Here is a 21,500-nt window from a genome sequence, read left to right on the forward strand (position 1 = left end):
CCATTTGAGGTTTTAACAACGTCCTGGAGACTTTTTCGTATGTATTTCTTAAGGGAATTTCCAGAAGAGGAATTAAAGAGGGTAGCGTGCGAAGTTCAAATAAACCAGTTAAGCTCCAAACCTAAGACACCTCTGAGAGGAAACACAAGGACAGTCCAAGTATTCTGAGAATACATTCAAATGGCCTCTTATTTTCTTTGGAAGGTAGATAAGAGTGATTACTTTAAAAAAATCAGAAATTTTAATTTAACATAGTGTTTTATAACAACTAATACACTAGGTTCTCTTTGCAATTTCTTAAAAAAAAAAAAAAAAAAAACCTGAAGTAGGTAAGTCAGTTCTTTTTTGTAATTCTAGAAATGAATTTAATCAAATGAAGAAGTCAAATCTTTGGGATGTAAAATTAATCTCTAAAGTCCAATCATTTAAACCTGACTCAGAATTCTCATTCAGAGGCAAAATAAATCATCATTTTGGAATTCTGCTTTATGCCTGATGACCTATTTTTACTGTCTCAGACTGAGGGTGTATGTGTAAGGACAGTTTTAAATGACTGATATTGCCTGACCATCACTCAATAAATATTTTCAAGTACTTCCTCCAGGGGCCTGAGAGAGATTATTTTCCCACTAGGCTTCTGAAATGCTCGGTGTAACACATGAGCCATCCCCACGAGCCCAGGAACCACACAGACAGTGGTAGGAGCTACCCCAGTACTCATCTCATTGCAAGTACTTCAGTGGCAACTGGTTTTATAGTTAAGATTCTGGGAAAAGCATTTTATTTCTTCAAAGATAGTAATGGTCTATTTATAGATATCAGCAGATTAATGGAAAGAGATACATTTTCAGAAAAATTAAGAAAGAAAAGTTTTACTTATCTCAACAAGACTCAATTTTGCATTAATAAGTTCTATGATTATAATTTATACTTCTGGCCAGTCATTGTTGGAAAGAACGAACAAAAGAACAGTGAAAGACAAAAAATATATAAACGCACTTTTTGGAAAAACAACCTATAAATACCTCAGGATATTCTCGCCATCCAAAGTGGTCCCTACAGAAGTATTTCCAGACTGTGTGGTAAATGGAGTTGACATTGCTGGAGGGTGGTGTGGACAGCCTTCGCAGTTGGTCAAATTCAGTCGTTTCATACACATTCATGGCATTCAAATCTGCCCAAAATTCTTGTCCTCTGCAAGAGCCAGGAAAAAACTGTTAACACATTTGCATAGACACATCTAAGTATCTTATTTGACATTAAAAATACCTAGGATGCCCTGTTGTGAAAATTTCAAAACTTGGCTTATTTGGAGTAAAAGGGCATTAACTGGTTGTTTCCCCAACATCCATTCCCTACGTTCCCTTTCTTAACAAGACCCAAAACTTCCAGGCCATGGAGTTACAGGAGGATTGATTTCACCCCAGCAGCACAGTCCCATTCTCCCTTCCACTGAGGGATGAGTCAAACCGAGGTCTCAGCCAATCGTGGAAAGCCTTAGGATGGAGATGACACAGAGAATGGGCAGTGACACAAAAGAAACTTCTCTTGAAGCTTCCTCCTTTATCAGATGCATCAGTTTACCTAAACCAAGAGAGGATACACAATACTGCCTGATGAAAGACAGGAAAAAAGGGAAAAACAAAATGACTCCAGATGAGGCCCAGTACTGCGAACCCACTGAACATCCATAACGGGTAGGTTTATGGTGACGGGAGATCTGGCGACAATTATGGGTTGTGATTGTACAACATGATCAACGTAACTGGTGTCATTAAACTGTACACCTGGAAAATGTCGACTGGCAAATGTGTTATATACATTAACAATAAAAAATGGGTGAGAAAGAAAAGTTGGCAATACATGAAGAGAGAAATAGTTTGATTATGCGGTTTTGCTAAGAGAATATTTCTGTCATTCTGAAAGTGTTCTGCTAATGCTGAAGCAGCACTTTAGGAACATTTTGATACTATGGGGGAAAATCCTAATACATGAATCATACTCATTTAAAAAAATTCATTTATAGAAGGTGATCCAATTAAAACATTTAGGTTTCTTTCTTGATGGAACTTCATTTAGTGTTTAAAATATCTGAAGCATTATATGAAGTAAGCACATTAAAAATGATCATTAGACAAGACAGCAAAATCTTCATTGTGCTCCTCTCTTTCCTTTTTGTGTATGTTCAAAGATTCCCCTAAGAAAACATGAAATATATTATAGAACGACATCATAGCTATTAGTAACAAAGCGACTAAATTGCAGAATACACCGCCCCAACTCTGGAAAGGTCACGACACACTTCCTGCACCAGTAGGTCTCTACATGGACACGTATAACACGCGGAACACTCAGGTCCAGTGAGCATTCAGAATGACTGGTGCATGTGAAATTCAAATTTTCCCAATAATTAACCATTTTCCTTGCTGTAAATTAGGATTCTGAAGAATATTAACTTTGGCCTAATGGGTTTTGCTGGTTAGAGAAACATTTCCCAAATGCTACTCTTGAAACACTTGTTTCATGAACTGTTAATAGGTATTCTGTGCGAAAGAAAATTCTGGGGTCGAATTCTTAAAAATGACCTAATTACACAGACTTAAACAACTTACTTATTTTTTATACAACTTACTTAGTAAAGCCTCCCCTCAGTCCCTTTAATAAGCTAACACCGATGCTGATGCCGAAGCAGCATTATGAGGGCTAGAAAGTGTCCCTCCAAATCTTACATGACAACATTCTCCCTTTTCTCCATGAATACCTATTAACATCTCTCCATAAACAATCCTGGCAAATGTCAGGAGAAGAAAATCTATTTCCCACCCTCCATTCTGATGTTGGTAGTTTTTAAAACAAGTTCTACTCTTTGAGGGGGGAAAAAAACAAGTTATATACCAAATGGATGGTGCCAAGAAGAACATAACTTGTAAAAACAGTATGTTGCTTTAAAAATTCCTGAAGATATTCTAGAATAACCTGCTTTCTTGCTTAAAAAAGTACTAATTAGCAGGAAGTAAGTTTTTGTCTTTGTTTATTTTTAACATTTTATTGCATTTTTGGTGAAAGTGTGGATGTAGTTTTAAAAGGAACATTCATTTTAATTGAGGATAAAATGGGCACAAGACAATCAAATTTAGTTCAGAATTACCTTTGTTCACCGCTTTGTACAGTAAATAGAAATATTTAATTCAAAAGGAAAAAAATGTTTCTAGGAAGTCCTTAAAAACAAACAAACAAAAACACTGAAAACTGAAACTCCTATGCCTAAATTAAACTTTTCAAGAAGCTGCCTTAAACAATTTTCACTGAAGTTTAAGAGAATCTGATGTTAACACTGGGAAGAGACGTATTAACATCTTTCCCCTTCTTAAGACCTTTTCCAGTTTCTAAACAGATTTTCACCTTTTAAATCCATTTCCCAGCAACTGCTCCCAATTATGACTTAACAAATCTCAGTATTTCCTTTAAAGGGTTCTGAGAACAGCATGTCACTACATTAACATGCATTATAATATAAACAGCCAATGCTTTTTTGCTGTTCAATTGTCAGATTATATTCCTGACATCACTCTAGCAATTTCTGTTTACGCCTGTATTATTGAGACTTCACAGATAATAATTTGCATGAGAAAGACATCTACAAGCGCAGCTTTTGCTACATTCTCTATGCATTTCAGTCCTTCGGGCATTAGGAAATTTTGATGACAAATCCTAATTTACTACAATCAACTGTTCTTTGGACTGATATATCAAAGTACTGTTTTAGCTCTATTTGATCTTCCATATGCTTTTCTAGACTTGACGGAGACAAAACAACCAGTTTGTAAAACATTAAATTATCTTTTTATAGGATTAATTTTACACCTGCTCTACCTTAAACAAAGAATGCTTTAAGAATCCAAAGCCAAGAGTTTTTTTGCCCCCCTCAATCTTCATCGGGATAAATGCAAGCGATACAAATGCCAAGTGTTCGACATCCACCACTCGTTCTTTGTCAAACCATTGTTTCCTATTATCAGAAAGCAGTTGTGAGTCATCTACATGTGGTAATGGTCATGGTGGGCTATATTAGGCAATACACAAAGAATTAAACAGATGCAGTCCCTGGCTTCCAGGGGCTTCTAAAAGACGAATAACCAACAAGACCCAAAACAAAAGAAATGCATCTGTCTAAGGACAAACAATAGATACACAGCATTATGACAGAGGAGGTGGCTACTGGAGTTCTGGAATGGGTACAGGTCAGGAGAACTAAATCTAAAAAAACCCACTGCCATTGAGTCGATTTCGACTCATAGCAACCCTATAGGGCAGGGTAGAACTGCCCCATAGAGTTTCCAAGGAGCATCTGGTAGATTTGAACTGCCGACCTTTTGGTTACCAGCTATAGCACTTAACCACTACACCACCAGGGTTTCCAAACTAAAAGGTCTTATTATATCAATTCAAGATGGCTTTCTGTGTAAGAATTTTAGGAGCACTTTAAATAACAAAATATCACCATGAGTAAAGGGTTGTGTGGAAGAGCAAAAAAAAAAAAAAGCTCTTCAAGCACTTTGCATCTTGGAAAGAGGTGGGGACAGGAAGGTACGGGAGTGGTGCAGACAGCTGGAAAAGGAGACCTTCTAAATAGGGGGACATAAGAGATGAGGAAATATGAGCCCGGGGGTAACAGGCAGTGTGAGAGATGCTGGCCCTGAGCTGAGGAGGTAAAGCCAGGGTCACAGAGCCCTAAGGCATAAGGGTGGGGATTGAGAGTATTAAGCAAATACAAACAGAGTCTAAGTAGTAAGTACGGTAAAAAGGGACAGTGTTAGACATGGGGTAGGGGTTATGGGAGTGTCTTTGTAAAAGCAGGGTGCAATAATCCTGGTATGAACTCTGCTTGGCAAGGGCATTCCTACAGGGCTGGCCAGGGAGAAATGAGTGTGGAGACAGCTACTGTGCAAAGGATTTAGATTTTGCTAAATATATTACATAGCTCATCAATCCATATTGATTTACCTATTACGATGAGTCAAAAAAAATTTTGTGAACAGGTTGCTGATTTTTACTATAAGGGAAGAATAAGCTTAAATCACTGAAATATTATTAACAATTCTATTTCTACATGATTTGCCAGCAAACACAAACATACCACCAGACATACCACTGTAAACATTCAGATATAAAAATAATTTAAAATTCTGAAAAGGACACCCATTCTCATATTTTGATATACTGTCTAACAAATACCCTGACATACTCATTAATTCAACATTTTTCTGGCATACATTATCAGTGCGTAGAGCACCAACACCAATACCAAGTCACACACCATCATTTCTTTTATATGTGTTTCACATACTAAACACAAGAAAGTAAAAAGGGCTACAAAGTAAACAATAAACAGAGCTGACTAAAATAGAAATTAGTAAGAATGCAATGTTTTTCTCAGAATAACGGTTCTCAAGTTTATACACTGGGGAGCTCTGAAAAGAGGGTAACCATTTTAAGCAATTTATTTACTTAGAAGTTGTTTGCAACCAAGGAAAAACTGTGGCAATTAGAAAAGGTGTGTTCTGGGAAGTACCCAGAGGCAGGAAGCCTACCTCTGCTGGGAAAGGGATCAGGAAAGGTGGTCAAGTGAGGTGTTGAGAGTGGATGAAACGGGAGCTCAATCTGCCAGCCAGGAGGGCAGACACAGGGAGGCCAAGTGACATGGACAGAACCTAACCTACCAAGGCTCCAGAGACCTGAGGGCGTGTGAGAAGCGCATGCAGTTCATGTGAGAGGTTAGGGCATGTGTGTGTGAAGGGATGATAAGAGGTAAGGCTGGACCGGGTAGGGCGGCTGGGGTCAGATAATGAAGAGCTTTGTACGCTGGATTAAGAGGTTAGGACTTGATTTGTGAGCAGGAGGAAATCTCTGATGGGTTCTCAATAAACTCCATACTTATCTTTTATAAAGACCACTCTGACAGTAGCAGTAGGAAAGACTGATTTGTTTATTTACTTTTTGGAAAGGCAGCGCAAGGAAAAGTGAAGGAAGGATGAAGAGACACTCCTTTGTAAATGTTTAAAGAACTTACGCATTCTATACCTAGCCACTCACAGCTATTAGAACTGCGTGTGAGACAAATGATGACCAAGGACTCTGGCAGCAGTGGAGATGACCTGAGAAGTATTTAGAGTCTAACTGGATGGAGGATGATTACATGTGGGACAGAAAGAGTGGACAGTAGAGAGTCCAGGATGTACCCCAGGCTTCTGATCTGGGTGACTGGATAGACAATGGTGCCATTAAATGAGACAGGAGTTACGGGAGGTGGAACATGTTTCAGTGGGAAGATGATGTAAATAAAATGCAAAACTCAGACTTTAGGTATAAAGTTTTCTTGACCCTACTCCGTACAGTTCAGAATCTTGGCTTCCTGCCTATAAGAGTTAACGGGTTTCTACAGGGATAAACCTGTGACCTCAGTCCTGCCCTAATCAGCTGGACTAACTGGACACGATTATAAAAAAAAAATATAGGCCCTCTTATTTTATTACTATGATGTAAAGTGAAAAAGTCTCCCAAAACCGAGGGTAATAATGGTAGAAGAGTAAAGATTAAACGCAATACAGAGTATTCAAGCTTTGCTACAGGCTTCACACAGGCATGACAGATGGGGTATGTTTGCTGCCGCTAAAGAAGTTTCACAGGCACACAAAACACCGCTGGCTCTGATGTTTCCAGGAACTCATTGAGCAGTGCTGGAGTATCTGGCAGCTTACACATCCCTTCAAATATGTTACAAGGTGATGAGAATCAAAGCCATGGACACACAATACCAACCTATTTTGTGAAAGCTGTATAGTTATTCAACTTCAGAAAGCTACGTACTCAACATTCCGCTTTAGAGGCACAGTTAACTGTCATTTCTGTTATTATTTAAAATTTTTGCTAACATTGCCCCAAATAAATCGCACAGAGCTGTCGAGCAGAGGAAACAAAAATTATCTATAAATGCTTGCACCCACTTTTCAATATTTACTAGAGGTTAAAATTCTATGCTTTACGCCCACATTATGACATTGGGTCTTGGTAGCAACTGGACCTTCCCCTTTGTATCTGGAAGTAGCTGTAGACACATACATGCCCACAAAAACAAAATTGGGAGTTTACATTATTATGCAGTGGCCTTGAGTGATTATGGTCAGGCTTAGAACCAAACCTGCCCGCCTCTGACGAGACCCAGACGTAATCAAGGCAGTCCTGCTAAGGCTCAGATCACTCTAAAACAATTAACATGAAATGCAGAGCATGGATTTATCTTGTTTCTAAATTCCTTAAGAGATTTTTGTGTAGGTAAAAGTGCTCCCCACTTTCTAGATACAGTGAATTTCTGGAGCCCAACTCATAAAAAAAAAAAACACCCACAAGGTGAAATTTTGACTGTGTGTGCTGACTCCCCAATACCTCCTGGGACTCTTGGAAACAGGTGAACGAGAAGGCAGCAAGCCAGTGAGCAGACACTGGAATCGCATGTATCTGTGTGCCAGATCCCATGTTTGATTCACAGATTGTTGGACATCTAAGCTGTAGTCTTAAAGTCATTCTAGAAGTAAACACACTGGAGCTAATCAAAGAGAGGACAAGAGATTGGAGAGAAAAGGAATGCAGGTAGGTTTCCTAAAGGAAAGGATATCCTGTTTTTAGGCTTTTGTAATTCTATATTCTACAAAGGCATGTGGGGAACTAAACAAACACAAAATACACACAGCTTTTTCTCAAAAGCTTTCATACTAAGATATGGCCATTTGAATAAAGGTTTCCTAAACCCATAATAAATAATACCACACGCTGAAGTCCCCCAATACAGCCACTAAAAGCAAATTATAATATCCACTTGAGGAAAAAACCTGCTAAAATTTCATTTTCTTTTGACTACAAACCCACCAGATCAAAACAAAAAACACAAAATAACTTTTTAATATGATGTGGACTAGCTAAAAGCTTTTATTACCAAAAATTATACCTGAGATCAGAAGATCCTACTGCGATCTATGCACAAAGGCTCAGAATTAAATTTTGCACCCTGAAGATACCAGAAATGTCATACAGCCTGAACTTGCATCCAAGTTCCGTCACAGGTCCTGAGAGTCACAGGAGTTAACTGTAAGTGAGACATACTTCTCAACCATGGAGAGGAAGTGAAACTTAATTTCTGTAAGAATAGCTGGGATAGAAAGAACGAACTAGTTTTAAAACTTTTGCATCATGCCTTATACTACCTTTGACCATGCAGTTACTAATCTTTACAGAGATGAGTAAACATCCCCTTTGTTAAGAGAAATATTTTTTAAAAACTGAGCTTTCTATCTTGCCTCAAAGTAGACAATAAAAGTCTGCCATCCATTCAAGGCACAGTTGTGGTTAATTCAATTTTGTGGACATAGAATTTGACAGCATTTAAACAGGGCTGAAATATGTTACAAAAGATTTCTACAAAAATATAAAATCAGTACTATATGTGAATGCTTAAATTGCTTTAAAAGTAAGTTTCAAACAACCTCAAACAATTCAGAACTCATTTACATATAAACTCATTTACATACTAGTTAGAAATGATTATCATAAAACATTTATCCTCTTAAGCACTAGTAAAATACAATTTACTGGCTTAATTTATTTCCGGACTGACTTTTAAAATTACAAACTGACTTATTTAAAAAAGGATTTTACTCAGAATTTCCTCCAATTTAGCCCTTTCCCCCAATTAGTCCAGATAAATTAATTGATGAATGAGCCAATTAGAAATATACTCATTGATGGCTAACCATATATTTGGTACTGAGAACTCAAAGATGTTTAAGTACAAGAATCTGCTTTCAGCAGACTAGAGCTCTGAAGGTATACAAGCTAACTATACAGAGAACTCATCACTCTGGAAATTCTTTACGCACATTTCTATTTAAAAAAAAAAAGACTTCCTACAGAAAAGATATTAAGAGATAATAATTTCTTTATTGTCTAAGTTTTATAAATTAAGACTACAAAGTCTTTCAACACCGTCTTAAAGTCAGTAACTTTTTCTGGGGGAGAGGGATTCTACAAAGCAAATTTTTCTGGAAGATTCAACTTTGTCTTCTGATATCTGGCAGTGTTTGGACAATCCAAACATCAGAAAGCAAGCAAACAAGTAAAGCTCCTTCTGTTTCACATCTCGCACCCCCACTCAAGCATGTTTTCTTTCATTTTTTATGAGTAATTAAACCCTGGAAGGCAAATCTAGTATTTCTCCTGTGCTTATTTTTATTCTCTCAATGCCTGGAAATGCAAGAGTGAAGCCAGGTGACAGGCAGAAACCAAGGGCCAACCGCAGCAGGAAATTATTTAGAGTATTTTGTGCTGTTTGCCCTCTCTACACCCTGATCAAGCTGCAGGAGCTGTGAAGATCACAGTGTGCAGGCAAGATTCTGAAAGCACACACACGACTGCAAGCAAAGTTCACCCTTGGGCCCCTCACCTCCACCCTTGCCATTATTCACTTACTATTCAGGGCTGGTAAAAATTTAGAGCAAAGGTCATCCAACTCTATGAACATATGTCAAATGAGAAGGAACAGTTTAAGAATCCCATAATTAGCCCAAAACAGAAAAGTTAATGTAATAAAGAGAAATTCCTAAATGTGGCCGAAACATATTTTCAATTATTACAAAAGCTAAGTTTCACCACAAGGACATTCACAAATCCTTCCTTTTGCTCAGAAGCAACAACATGAACACATAGGTCTTCCAATTACATGAACAATACAAATTACTGAACTTCTTCTCAGATAACTCAGTCATAGGGGACCGTGACACACTATTTATACAACCTTCTGTGACACACACGACATACTCTCAAGTCACTGGTTTTCGTGGAGCGGTTACTCTCACATTTCTACTCTCCTAAGAGTGTATCCTTTCACTGTGATGTCCACGTAAAGGTTCTTTACTGGTCGAGTGGGCGTCACCAGTAAGTAAACAGCATAGGGCAGAGACAGAAGGAGACACACATTTTGTTGAACAGAAACCACCAACAGGAATGCTCAGTTAACTCCCTTCTATGCTTGTTTTCACAACAGTACCTGGCTAGGTCAGCAAGGAAAATTGGAAATTTCACATATGACAACTTCTAAAATTTTTGTTCCCAATCACAGAATTCATTATATTTAGGTGAAGACTACAACTTCCAAATTAAAATATTTGCAAAACTACCAAATTGAAATGTAGAATCTATTTTACATAAAATCTTTAGCTTTCAAAGATTTTAAAACGTATTTCAGAACCTAGCAACTAACACTTATTTCAAATTCCCCTTTTAACAGGGAATTAGACATAAAAAAAAATTTGAGGCTTTCAGTGAACGCGTCTGGGATTGGGCTGGATTAGGTTTAAGATTTGCAGGGTAAAATTGCAAATAGTGTGAGTCTGTGTGCAAAATAACTCCTACTCTCTATGAAGTACTGTCAGATAATCTATAAAAAATAAGAGATATTTTATTAAATAAGTTTCCTCATATCTAAAATATTTTATTAAAGACATTTCCTCGTATCTAAAACCCCGCTCCTGGGATAGTGCACTTCAGAAGTATTTTACTCCTTTGTACAGTATGTGTATATGGTGTTGCAAAGTACAGTTCAATCTGTGATCTTAGGCTATTAGCTAATGTTGCAAACCCAGAATGAAACAGAAAATGGCTCAACCTTCGGCGTTCTGCTGTCTTGCAAAAATACAAAGTCACTCACACAAGCTACCTTAAGACTCCCAGGTTTATTGTAAAAGAGAAACCCCATTACTTTTACAAAGTGCGTTTCTTTCAAAACCTACCAGTGTCCAATATGAACCAGCTTTACAGAAAGCTGTGCCTGAATACTCAAGAATTTATCTTGTAACTCAAAATATTTTTTTTTCATTTTCAACAGTAATATACACATGCACTTAGCTTTTCTTTCACAAAAAGGCAACTACAACTCACAAATAGGAGACTGGTAAACCCATACATCGATTACGACTCATAGTGACCCTATAGGACAGAGTAGAACTGTCCCACAGGGTTTCCAAGGAGCAACGAGTGGATTCAAACTGCCATCTTTTTGGTTAGCAGCCTAGCTCTTAACCACTGTGTCACCAGGGTTCCAGGAGACTGGTAATTATTAATTAAAGGTTGTGACCTAGGTTAAGAGGGCCTGAGGTCCTAATTGAAATGTGACCTAGAATCACCACCATCAAAGCACCCAAAATCAAGTAGGCTCAAACCAGGGGATTAAAAATAAAAGAGGCCACAGGAAAAACCACAATCTCAATGGCTGAATTCTAATGACATTCCCCAAGTCGTCAAGATTTGGACGGGCTACATACTCCGGCTCTTCAGGAATAGCTCCCATCCCAGAATAAAAGGGGGGGGGGGTCACTGATCGAGATCAGGGATGCACAGAAGAACTTATAAATTCACCTTTGCTTCATGGCAGAACATTAAATCCAGAATCTGGAAATTCTAGTGTAATGAGAAATAAGGCATAGTCTAATCAGTCAAAAGTAGCATTTTCTGCACCCCCACTATATGCAGAGTGAAGTTTTCAATGTCGAACGGGATCATTACTCTTCCATTTTCCCTGTTTATTCACAATAAAGCAAAGGCTATGGATTCAACTCAATAATAATAAGCATAATGTACGTATCATGCAATTATTTTTAGGGACTGCCAGATAACCTCATAAGCTATTTCCTCCATCTGCCTGATTTAAGTTATAAATCTTTGCTTTTTGCAAGGTTCATTTCAATACCATAAATACATCAGAAATACTGACCCTAACCTGAAGCCAGGTGACAGCTACCTCAAAAACTCTAATCTGCTTACTGATGAAAACCCAGCAAGGGAATAAATGAATGATTGCTATTGATTCCCATGATAGCTCTACACAGGCCTAGTAACTTCTCTGGATTAGTTATAGACAGAAACCAATTAGTTTTATTTCATATGTAAATAACAGCATAAAGAGGTACAAAAAATAATTCATTGGCTTGCTTTATCCTAAGGCACAAGGCACACATTTTGAAAGTCACTTCAAACACACTTCTTGCTTATGGAGCTCTCTTTCTCTTAAGCAGGAATTTTTAAAATAAATTCAAACTCATCCAGCTGTGTATAGTCAAGAAATACCAAAAAGTCAAAAGGCATAGTAAGTTTCAGCTGTTTTCCTCTCTCCAGTGTTATCAATAACACATAATGAGTTAGTTCATACATCATCACAGCTGTGCAGGCCAGCGCTAACTTGGCTAATTTAACTACTTAGTAGAGTTTAGTCAGGAACCCTTCAAAAGGGGAAGTATGGCTTGGATCTGCCCTAGTTTACATAATTCCAGGGCTTTGAACCAGTTCCTTCCAGTTGTAACCCCTGCTGAGAATTTGCATTTCCACCTCAGATACACGGAATCAGAACCTACAGTTTAACAAGATCCTCAGGTGATTCTTATGTACAATAAATTTTGAGAGCCACTGCTCTACTAGTGGTTCTCAGGACTGATCCCTAACCAGCAGCATTAGCATCTCCTGGGAACTTGTTAGAAATGCAAATTCTCAGCAGGGGTTCAAACCGGAAGGAACCAGTTTGAAACCCGGGATAAGTCACTCTGCAAGTCACATAGAATTAACAGTACATGCTCTTCATTATTATTTATATGTATTTCTTGTCTTCTTACAGAGTTTCTGTGCTATCATCTAACAGTACTGTCATTTGAGCAGATTTTTAAAAAGGCTTCCAGAGCAATTAGCAATCAAAATCACCCAGAAACTAAGATTGTTTAAGCCTAAGCAAATAATACCACACATCAGTTGCCATCGAGTCAATCCTGACTCATGACAACCCCATGTGTACAGGAGTAGAAATGTGTTCCACAGGGTTTTAGGGCTGATTTTTCAGAAGTGGATAACCCGGCCTTTCTTCCAAGGTGCCTCTGGGTAGATTTTTCAGAAGTGGATAACCCGGCCTTTCTTCCAAGGTGCCTCTGGGTGGACACGAAACCTCTAATCTTTCGGTTAGCAGCAAAGCACATTAAGTGTTTGCACTACCCAGGGACTCCTGAATTTACTACCCAGTAGAGCTCCCTCTCTTGTCAATAAGCTTTACTTTCAAAAGAGAACAGAACCCTCTCCTCTGAGAAAAACTAACCATGGAGTCAAGGTTTGCAACTTCCTTTGTCACCCTCACCCTCTTGTGATAAATTCAGAATTAAGACAATCATTAGTAATATTTCACCTACAGGTAACCTTCAAAATGAGGTCTGCTGTGTGACCCTTGACGGGCAGCAATAACCAGTAAGAACATTCCTGCACACTTTAAAATCAATGTCATGTGAAAACCAGTGGTGAGCTCAGTTGCTAAAGGTTCATGCAGCCTCCACAATTTCCATTACCCACAACAGTATTCCACACATACAGGAGGCTCTTTTAAAACTGCTTAGCTTTGGCATCCAATATCATCTTCTAGTAAGGATGCACGCCTAAACTGTCAGACTGTTCTTTTAGCTGAAAACACAACATTCAATGTTGTTTTCTCAACTGCATTATTTGGAATTTGGAAATTCTCCAAGGGCCATCCCGCGTGCAAGAGGCTTCCGTATCTAAATCTGGAGAGCTCAGACATACAGCTAGTTTCCAGTTGATGCTGGCAATAAACATCTGCAGATGTACAAAAACAGAGCAAGAAAGCAAAGTGGGATTACAGCATCATTTGGGGTGAAGGCAAAGCGGGAAATAGTTAAAATAATTGCATTACTATGAACCAAATTAGCATTATTATTGATATCCTGTTTTCAAAACGAGTTTTTACTACTTAAGCACCTTGACTAAAGAGTAAGAACAGGCCTGTGAACTTATCTAGTTCAACTTCCTTTCCAATTTCATTCTGGGGAATAAAATGAAAACTGCACATATAATTTGGATTAATTTAGATGTCAAATTCAATACATCTGCAAAGCAAAATTAAGGACTTTTACCTGTACAGTTTGGAGCTATGAACTTTTGTCTTTGCTGGAGACCCAGAACCATGAACTTTCCCCAAGTTCCACAGTATTATGTATACAGTATATAGTAGTGACTTACCAAGTCATATAAACTGCTGAAAACAAGTGGAGTAAACAACTACCATTCATCATTCCTGAATCCAAAGTCTGCTAGGTCTGTCTTGGACATATGCACAGCTGAACACACACTTCCTGGTTATGTGCAATCTGCACAGATAGACCAGCTTTACAGGCCTGACCATAAGAGATTAATAGCTTTAGCCAAATAATGTGGTAACCATGTGAACCTGGGCTGCTCCAGCTTGTTTGTGAATCTCTCAGCAAGGCTCAACATGCCGTTATCTGCATCTTGTTGCCAGGAAACACAACATCGTTTTGGAATACAAGGAAAACCAGGTTGCAATGACCACAGGTCAACTTCCCAAAAGCCTAATTTTGACACTTAGCAATCTACAATCTTAGAACAGTTCTTCCTGCAGTCCATAGAGAACATCACTTTATTAGTAATTAAGTTATATGTTTTGCTGTTTTTATCAGGCAAGACCAGAGGCTAGCACCTATTACCATTAACAATGTGGTAGTAGAAGTAACTATAATAATTTACTTTGACTTTTCCTCTAAAACCAAAAAAAAAAAAGCAAACCCACTGCTGCCGAGTGGGCTCCGACTCACAGTGACACGAAGCGTCCGATAAACACGAATTCACTTCCTTAAAGGTGATTTGGAAGTCAAGCACCCAGTGCAACCACTTTAAAACTGAGCCAACAACGCACGCTTCTCCAGCATAGTAATCTCACCAAGGGAAAAACACCTAAGGTGCTGCTGACCGAAGGGTTCCTGAATCTTCTGCGACCAACATGCCTCTCTCGCCTTGCTCACGGTAACAGAATGTAATGTGTTGGACAGTCATTCTGCTAGTTTCTTCCTAACCAATTTAAACAGAAACGTACTGTACCAAGAGGGTGAAGTACTCAACAGGCTGGAAATCTGCTTCCTAAGGAGTGAAGTGGGAGGCCGCCATTCCTGCACAGTTTTGCAATCTGGAGAAAGGAGGATTAGAGTGGCTTTGAGAGTTTATAAAATTAATTACCCTTGACATAGCAATTAGAATTGCTAGCTCATGGGCAACAGAAGAATTCTGGACAAATATTTAAAAGATTCTAAACATAAAATGGGCAACACTTTCTCTCTTCCAATGCTGGCTAAAAAAAAAAAAAAAAAAAACAACCAAAAACTTCGAAGTGTTTAGGTTTACCATAGGATCTAAGAAAAAGTCTTTACTCAAGCAAAGTAGGATCTTCAATGCATTAGATTACCAGGATAATATATTTATGGTCAGCAATCTACATTCTTGATACGACCTTACTTTTATCCCAAGGGATCTGTGTAACGCTTTTGAACTTGGCTCTCATTCTGTTTTTCATCCTGTTCCACACTTTTCTTTTGAATCACAAGATGCAAAGTTCTCCTCTCATGACAATTAAGGTTGCTAAAAAGACACAAAGAGTTCCTGAGTGGTGCAAACTGTTAACACCCTCTCAGCTGCTAACCAAAAGGCTGGGGTTCAGAGTCCACCCAGAGGTGGCTGGAAAAAAAGGCCTAGCAATCTACCGCCACAAAATAAGCCATTGAAAACCCTATGGGGCACAGCTCTATTCTGACACACATGGGGTCACCGCGAGCAAATAACAGCAACTGGTGTTTTGGAGACACACAGAAAATAGCAAATGCAGTTACATATATATTCCCCCCCCCCCCACACAAGATAGATTAGTAAAAACACAGGGCCATGGAAAGATGGACAGATCTGTGATAAAACATATAAAGCAAAATGCTATAGAACCTAGGAGATCTGTACATGGGTGCTCAATGCACAATTCTTTCAATCTTTTTTGTATGCTGGGAAATTTTCAAAATAAAATACTACAGGAAAAAAAAAAAAAAGGACAGATCTGTGTACTACTACCTAACTGAAAACCACTTTCCCAATACTAAACGGAGCATGACGAGAGAATTAAAAAAGAAAAAAAAAAACCAAAAAGACAAAACACCAGTTTCTGTAATGCCAGCAGTGCCCTGGCACCCAGAATCCACATCAGAACACAGAAGGCTAACATCAAAACTAACAGAACTAGACAACTTGGAAATGGTTTATCAGTACAGTTTGCTGACTCCCTGGGCACTTGGGTAATAGTAAAACGACTGATATGTGAACAAAGTGACTCTCTCCAGGAAGCTTTTCTCCTGGACTTCTGGGTTATCTAGGACTCAGTGCTTTTCTCCCCATACGGCTCATGCCTCCCAGTGCTCCACCAGACCACTCCTTATTTGGGAGACTGTCAGGTTACCCTCTTAGTCTCTCAAGTCAGGTAGAAAGGGCAGAAGTGCTCTTCTCCCTCACATAATTTCAATCCTTGGCTATACACAAACAGCTATTAACATCACACACTTTAACTCCTTCTACACTACAGAAAAAACTTAGAAAAACAAAGGTTAATGGTTGTTATACAGCCGTTTTTGCACTAGAAACCTAACATTTGTAGTTCATTTTCTCCATCATTTTGAACTTCAATTAAAGAATTTCGTTGTGAAAATTTCAATTTCCTATTCGTGTTAAAGATGATATATATATATATATGTCTTACACAACAAAGCGTAAAGATACCTGCTTTTCATGTAAGTGATAAACATACCCATAAACATTAACTCTTCCCTTCACTAATTGTTACATGACTCTTCCAGGTTTTTTTTTTTTTTTTTAACCTAAATTGTACAACGATTTATTTAATTAGTAAAATAAATAATAAACTTAGTGACAAGAAGATTTAAGGAAATTAATAAAAGATTTAATGTGTCTGGACATGATTCAACAGTTCGAGGGAAGCTCCTGAATCATTCACAGAAATGTTTTTTTACCATTCAAATGAAAAGAGGACCATAAAAATCTCCAAACCATACTGTCTTCCTTTTAAAAACAGCAACTATTCAATATGCAAAACTTTGATAATATAGAAATTAGGCAGTCATTATTAACATTATAAGACTCTCCGTGAATTTTCTTTCAGAAGCAATCTCTCCTGTATGATTAAAATAGTATTCGATTCACAACATTCAATGTATATGCAACTTCTCAGTCACACATATATTGCAGAGTGACATTTGAATTGTTCAAGTCATAAAACCTTCATTGTGTGGCTAGAAAAATAGGCTGCATTCAACTACCATGAAAAATCAGGATAGCATAAAGCCAAAAGAATAACAGTAGAAAAAAGGCTAAAATCTTACTTCTGAAAGAAACCATCCCACTAAGTTCTCTGCCCCTTTACCTTCTCTATAGCATTTAACAAAAGTCTTACAAGTTGTTATAAATACATACCCATACTTCATTCTCATTCTATCATTTTCCGGATTACAGTAAAATCTTTCCAAGTGCTCCTGGGAATCATTGGATACACTCTGCCACTTCTGGGTAGTTGTCCTCTTGATCTGCCAGTGATATGGCAATACCGTATGGTGTTTCAAACAATCCCTGCCATAAACACAAGTGCCCTGCAAGAAGTCCATGCAAATTTCAACTCCATTTTCTTGGTGAGTGTGGTACTGTAACTGGTTCACCAGCTCAAACACGAGATCAAGGGAAGCCTCTTCACTTTTGTCCTGGAAGAGCTCAGTACTCAACTTATCACTGGTGTCCAAAATGTACTGGATTGTAAAACTGTTATCTTGGAAAACCCCTGGAACATAATCCATGACTTTGTCTATGCAGTCAGGACTAGCAGGAACATCACTTGAAACTGGATGTAAAAGGTCAGTCTGGAAGTGCCCTGCTGTAGAATCTGCCACTGTCCCACTGAGGGTTTCCGCTGGAAAACTGTGATCCTGGATGGGAACCACCTGTTCTGAAGCATCAGTGGAAGGATGGGCTTCTGGTATTTGGCCCCCAACATTTGTCCCGTCAGGAATCAGGACAGACATACTGTTTTCTGTTGGTGGACAAGGTGTATTGATTTCCAAAGGCTTTTTCACAATAGATTCATGTAAGCTGCTCTCATCTGCACTTTGATTTCTAGGTCTAAAAACTTCATCAAGAGAACCAGATTCTAGCAAAGTGTTTAATATTGGCCTCAAAGACCTCAGAGTTCCAGTTCCCAATCTCTTCTGATCTGGCTTTTTCTTAAAACAAGTCTTCAACGGAGTGATCTTCTCAGAGAGTCTCATCTGGCATGAAAAGTCACCAGTAGGAGAGGGAGGCTGCACTACACAGTCTGGCTCAGATTCAGTGGTTTCCATTTCCATGATGGGTATTAGCTCCAACTGCTCCTCACAGTCTAAAAGTCCTACCAGGAAAGGAAGAAAAATGAGCATTTACAAAATGACAACTAGACCCCATGCATTTGTCAAAATGTTTTGTTTTGGTCTGTGACTGAGTTTCTGCAATCACACCTCTTGCACTATAGTCTTTATGGGTCGGTTTCAAATTTTGAGAAATCAGGGCCCCAAAGCATCCAAGGTGACTTAAAGCTCACAGCAGGTAAAGGTGGAAGAGAAACAGCATCTTCCAATAGACCTGTGGCATTTATTTGTCTTCATAATATGCAGCAATTTGAAATTCTGCTGGGGCATGGCAGAGGGAGGAATAGAAATAAGTGTATCTAGCTGATGACTATGGGGAAACCTTGGTTTTGCAGTTCTCTTCACAGTTATCATGCACCACCTGTCTCAGGAGGTGATAAACGCTGTGAAAGAAAAGTACATCAAGTGAAGGATATATCTCAAAGTTAAAGTGCATTTGGTGTATTTACAGAGGAAACGGGGCTCTCAACTGAAATGTTATATGGTAGAAAGCAAAGGGTCTGCAGATGTATTTCCATATTCAGAAGGATCCAATATATTCCCCAAGAATGTTAAGGGTCTACTTCTGCAATCCTGCAAACATTAGCACTACTGGAGGAATACCAAGGCCTGTTAGCAACACAAACCACAACAGCAACAACCACAGTAGGCTGTGTTAGAAACCAAACAAAATTTCTTAACACATAAAGGCCTCCTGGTCCTCCATCTTCAGTAAAATCTCACGTATATGCATTTCTTTAAAAGGCCAAGGGGAACATATTATAAAAAAATAGAACACAAGGAATATGAAACACATAAAGCCCTAATTCTTTCAGATTCCTCATGAACTGTTGGACGATACTAAAAAAAGAGCTTTGTTGGAAGAATCAGACCCCTTGAAAAAGTCTAGAACTTCAAATAAAAAACAAAGAAAACTTTTACAAATAAAAGATGGTGTCCCCCCTACTATCTAAAAAAAAAAAAAAAAAAAAAAAACTATCTAGCATTCATTAATTCTGGAAGTATTTACTGACCAGATGGGAAAGGGATGGTGACAAGCAATTAATTCTCTTCTCTCTTGTCCAATAGACTGAAAGAGATCCTTGGTGCAAGGGCCTATGACTTACTCAAACATGTACCCAGGTGCCACTACAGTGCACAGTGCTCCCTGTGAATGCTCAATGAATATTGGTTGGATGACTGAATAAAAAGCATTAAGCACCTATGAAGTGCTTAGTTCCCTCTTAGCCTTTACGGGTTAACAAAAAACAACAAAAAAGATAGACTTGAGTCTCCCCCAAAAACGAACATTAAAATCTAATAAGGGAGATCCACGAACCTACCCGTGCAAAAAGTGCATAATGATCAAAATGAGAGAAATAAAATAAAAAGCACGATACACAACAAGGTGTTGCTGTACCTGGCGAGTGCCAAAGGAGAAGGGCGAAAAGGGGGCCTTCGGCGTGCGCTGGCATTGTTCGGGAAGGCTTCGCGACGAGAGGGGGACCTGACGTGCGACATCAATCAGCCGGAAAGCCGCCAAGCCAGGCGTTATTAGTCGCCACCCGGTGCTCTTGCCTCGAGGCACAACTGGCAGCGACTGTGGTGCTCCCTCTCGGCCACACCGGACCGGCCTGCGCCTCCCGCCCGCCCGCCAACCGCCCGGCGCCCCCGAGCGCGCCCACGCCGACGCGGAGCCGACTTCACCGGGGCGCGCGTGCACCGAGCAACTTTGCCCACCGCTGGCCGCGGCGCCAAACTCTCCGAGGACACAAAACTGGGGACGAGGCGGCGGGACGCCGGCGGAGCGGCTGCGCCGAGGAAGCCGCCAGAACCCAGTTCCTCAATTAGTTTGCATAACAGAAAAATAAAGATTGGAGGGCCGCTTCCTCCGCTGCCGGCGACCCGCCGCGCCGCCCCGGCCTCGGGACGCCCCCGGCTCCCTCGCCCCCTCCGGGGGGACGCCCGTCCCGTTCGCCGCAGGCTCGGCGCCCGCCGGCCGCCGCGCGACCTGGGGGCCGAGCCGGGGGCCGAGCGGCGCTCCCGCGGGCCCGGCCGGCCGCGGCGCCCCGAGCATCCCCGGCTCCCGACGGCCTCCTCCCGCCTCGTTCCTCAGACGCCCTTCCCGGGGCAGGACCCGGCGTCCCGGGCTCGCAGAGCGGACCCGGCAGAGACGCGGCGGGCGCTGCCGGGCCGGCGACGCGGACTTCCCAGCCCTTCAAAGTTCACCTCAAAACCGCCCCAAACTTGAGGGCTGCAGCCGCAGCGCGGGGTCGCCGGCGCCGACCCTCCTCGCGCCTCAACCGGGTCTGCGCAGCGGGAGCGACCGCATAGACGCGCCGCCCTCCCGCCCTGAGGGGATCGGCGACGCCGCGGCCCCGACTAACCCCTCAACGTAATCCCCGGTTTATCCACCTGCCAGAAGTCCTAGCGACCGAGAAGTGGAGCGCGATCCCGACACTGACGGAGCCGAGCGAATTCGCCAGGGAGAGAAGCACACGCCGAAGAGCCGTCGCCCCCGGCGCGGCAGGCTGGGAGCGAGCCCGGCGCCCCCACCCCGGCGGCCCCCGGCCGGCCCCTCAGAGCCCTCGCTGAGCCCTTTACCTCCACAGGCTGCCTGAGAGGACGCACCACAGGAGTCGCGTCGCGGCGCTCTCGGCTCGCGGGCAGCGTCTGCGCCGGACGTCGGCGTCTAAGGGTCGCAGCCCGGCGACGCCGCCAGCCGCGCAGGGGCCATTCGGCCGCCGCGAGCGCAGGAAACCGCGAGCGCAGGAAGCCGCGGCGGCGCTCGCACCTCAGCTCGCTCGCCTGTCACCTCGAGCTCTGCTTTAAAGTGGCTTCCGGTCGCCTCCTCCCGGCGGCCCCGTCGCGGGGGCGGAGCCTGCGCGGGGGGCGGGGCTGGCTGAGGAGGCCCGGCGCTCAGTGGGTGCCGGGAAGGAGGCCCGCCCCGCGCGCGCGCGCGTGCGCTCTGCGCGCCGCCGCTGCGCTCCCGCGAGGGGGCGTGTCCTTCCGCGGGCCGGCGGCGCGCCTCAGGGCCCGCGTCTACGCGCTTCGGGGAGCGCGCCTCTGTGAGGAAGCGCGCCTCTGTGAGGAAGAGCGGGGTGCGCCGCGTGGGGCGGGCTCCACCTGCCTGCG

The 21,500-nt window shown here is 41.3% G+C and overlaps 1 protein-coding gene across 2 annotated transcripts in view; it reads right to left on the reverse strand.

Moving 5' to 3' along the window:
* Positions 1 to 21,195, reverse strand: part of TIPARP (TCDD inducible poly(ADP-ribose) polymerase) — a 29,536-nt gene extending 8,341 nt beyond the window's left edge. Inside the window, exons 1-3 of one of the 2 annotated variants that reach the window (XM_049867384.1) lie at positions 20,970 to 21,195; positions 17,410 to 18,370; positions 1,026 to 1,194 (exon numbers count right to left, since the gene is read on the reverse strand). In XM_049867384.1, the coding sequence (XP_049723341.1) occupies positions 1,026 to 1,194; positions 17,410 to 18,329 (1,089 nt within the window). In that variant the 5' untranslated portion in view covers positions 18,330 to 18,370; positions 20,970 to 21,195. Of the gene's footprint in view, positions 1 to 1,025; positions 1,195 to 17,409; positions 18,371 to 19,785; positions 20,371 to 20,969 lie in introns of those variants that run through there. The other variant, XM_049867383.1, reaches the window with a different exon arrangement.
* Between the last annotated feature and the right edge of the window lie 305 nt (positions 21,196 to 21,500).

Source organism: Elephas maximus, chromosome 23, assembly GCF_024166365.1.
Source record: "Elephas maximus indicus isolate mEleMax1 chromosome 23, mEleMax1 primary haplotype, whole genome shotgun sequence".
Taxonomy (NCBI): Eukaryota; Metazoa; Chordata; class Mammalia; order Proboscidea; family Elephantidae; genus Elephas; species Elephas maximus.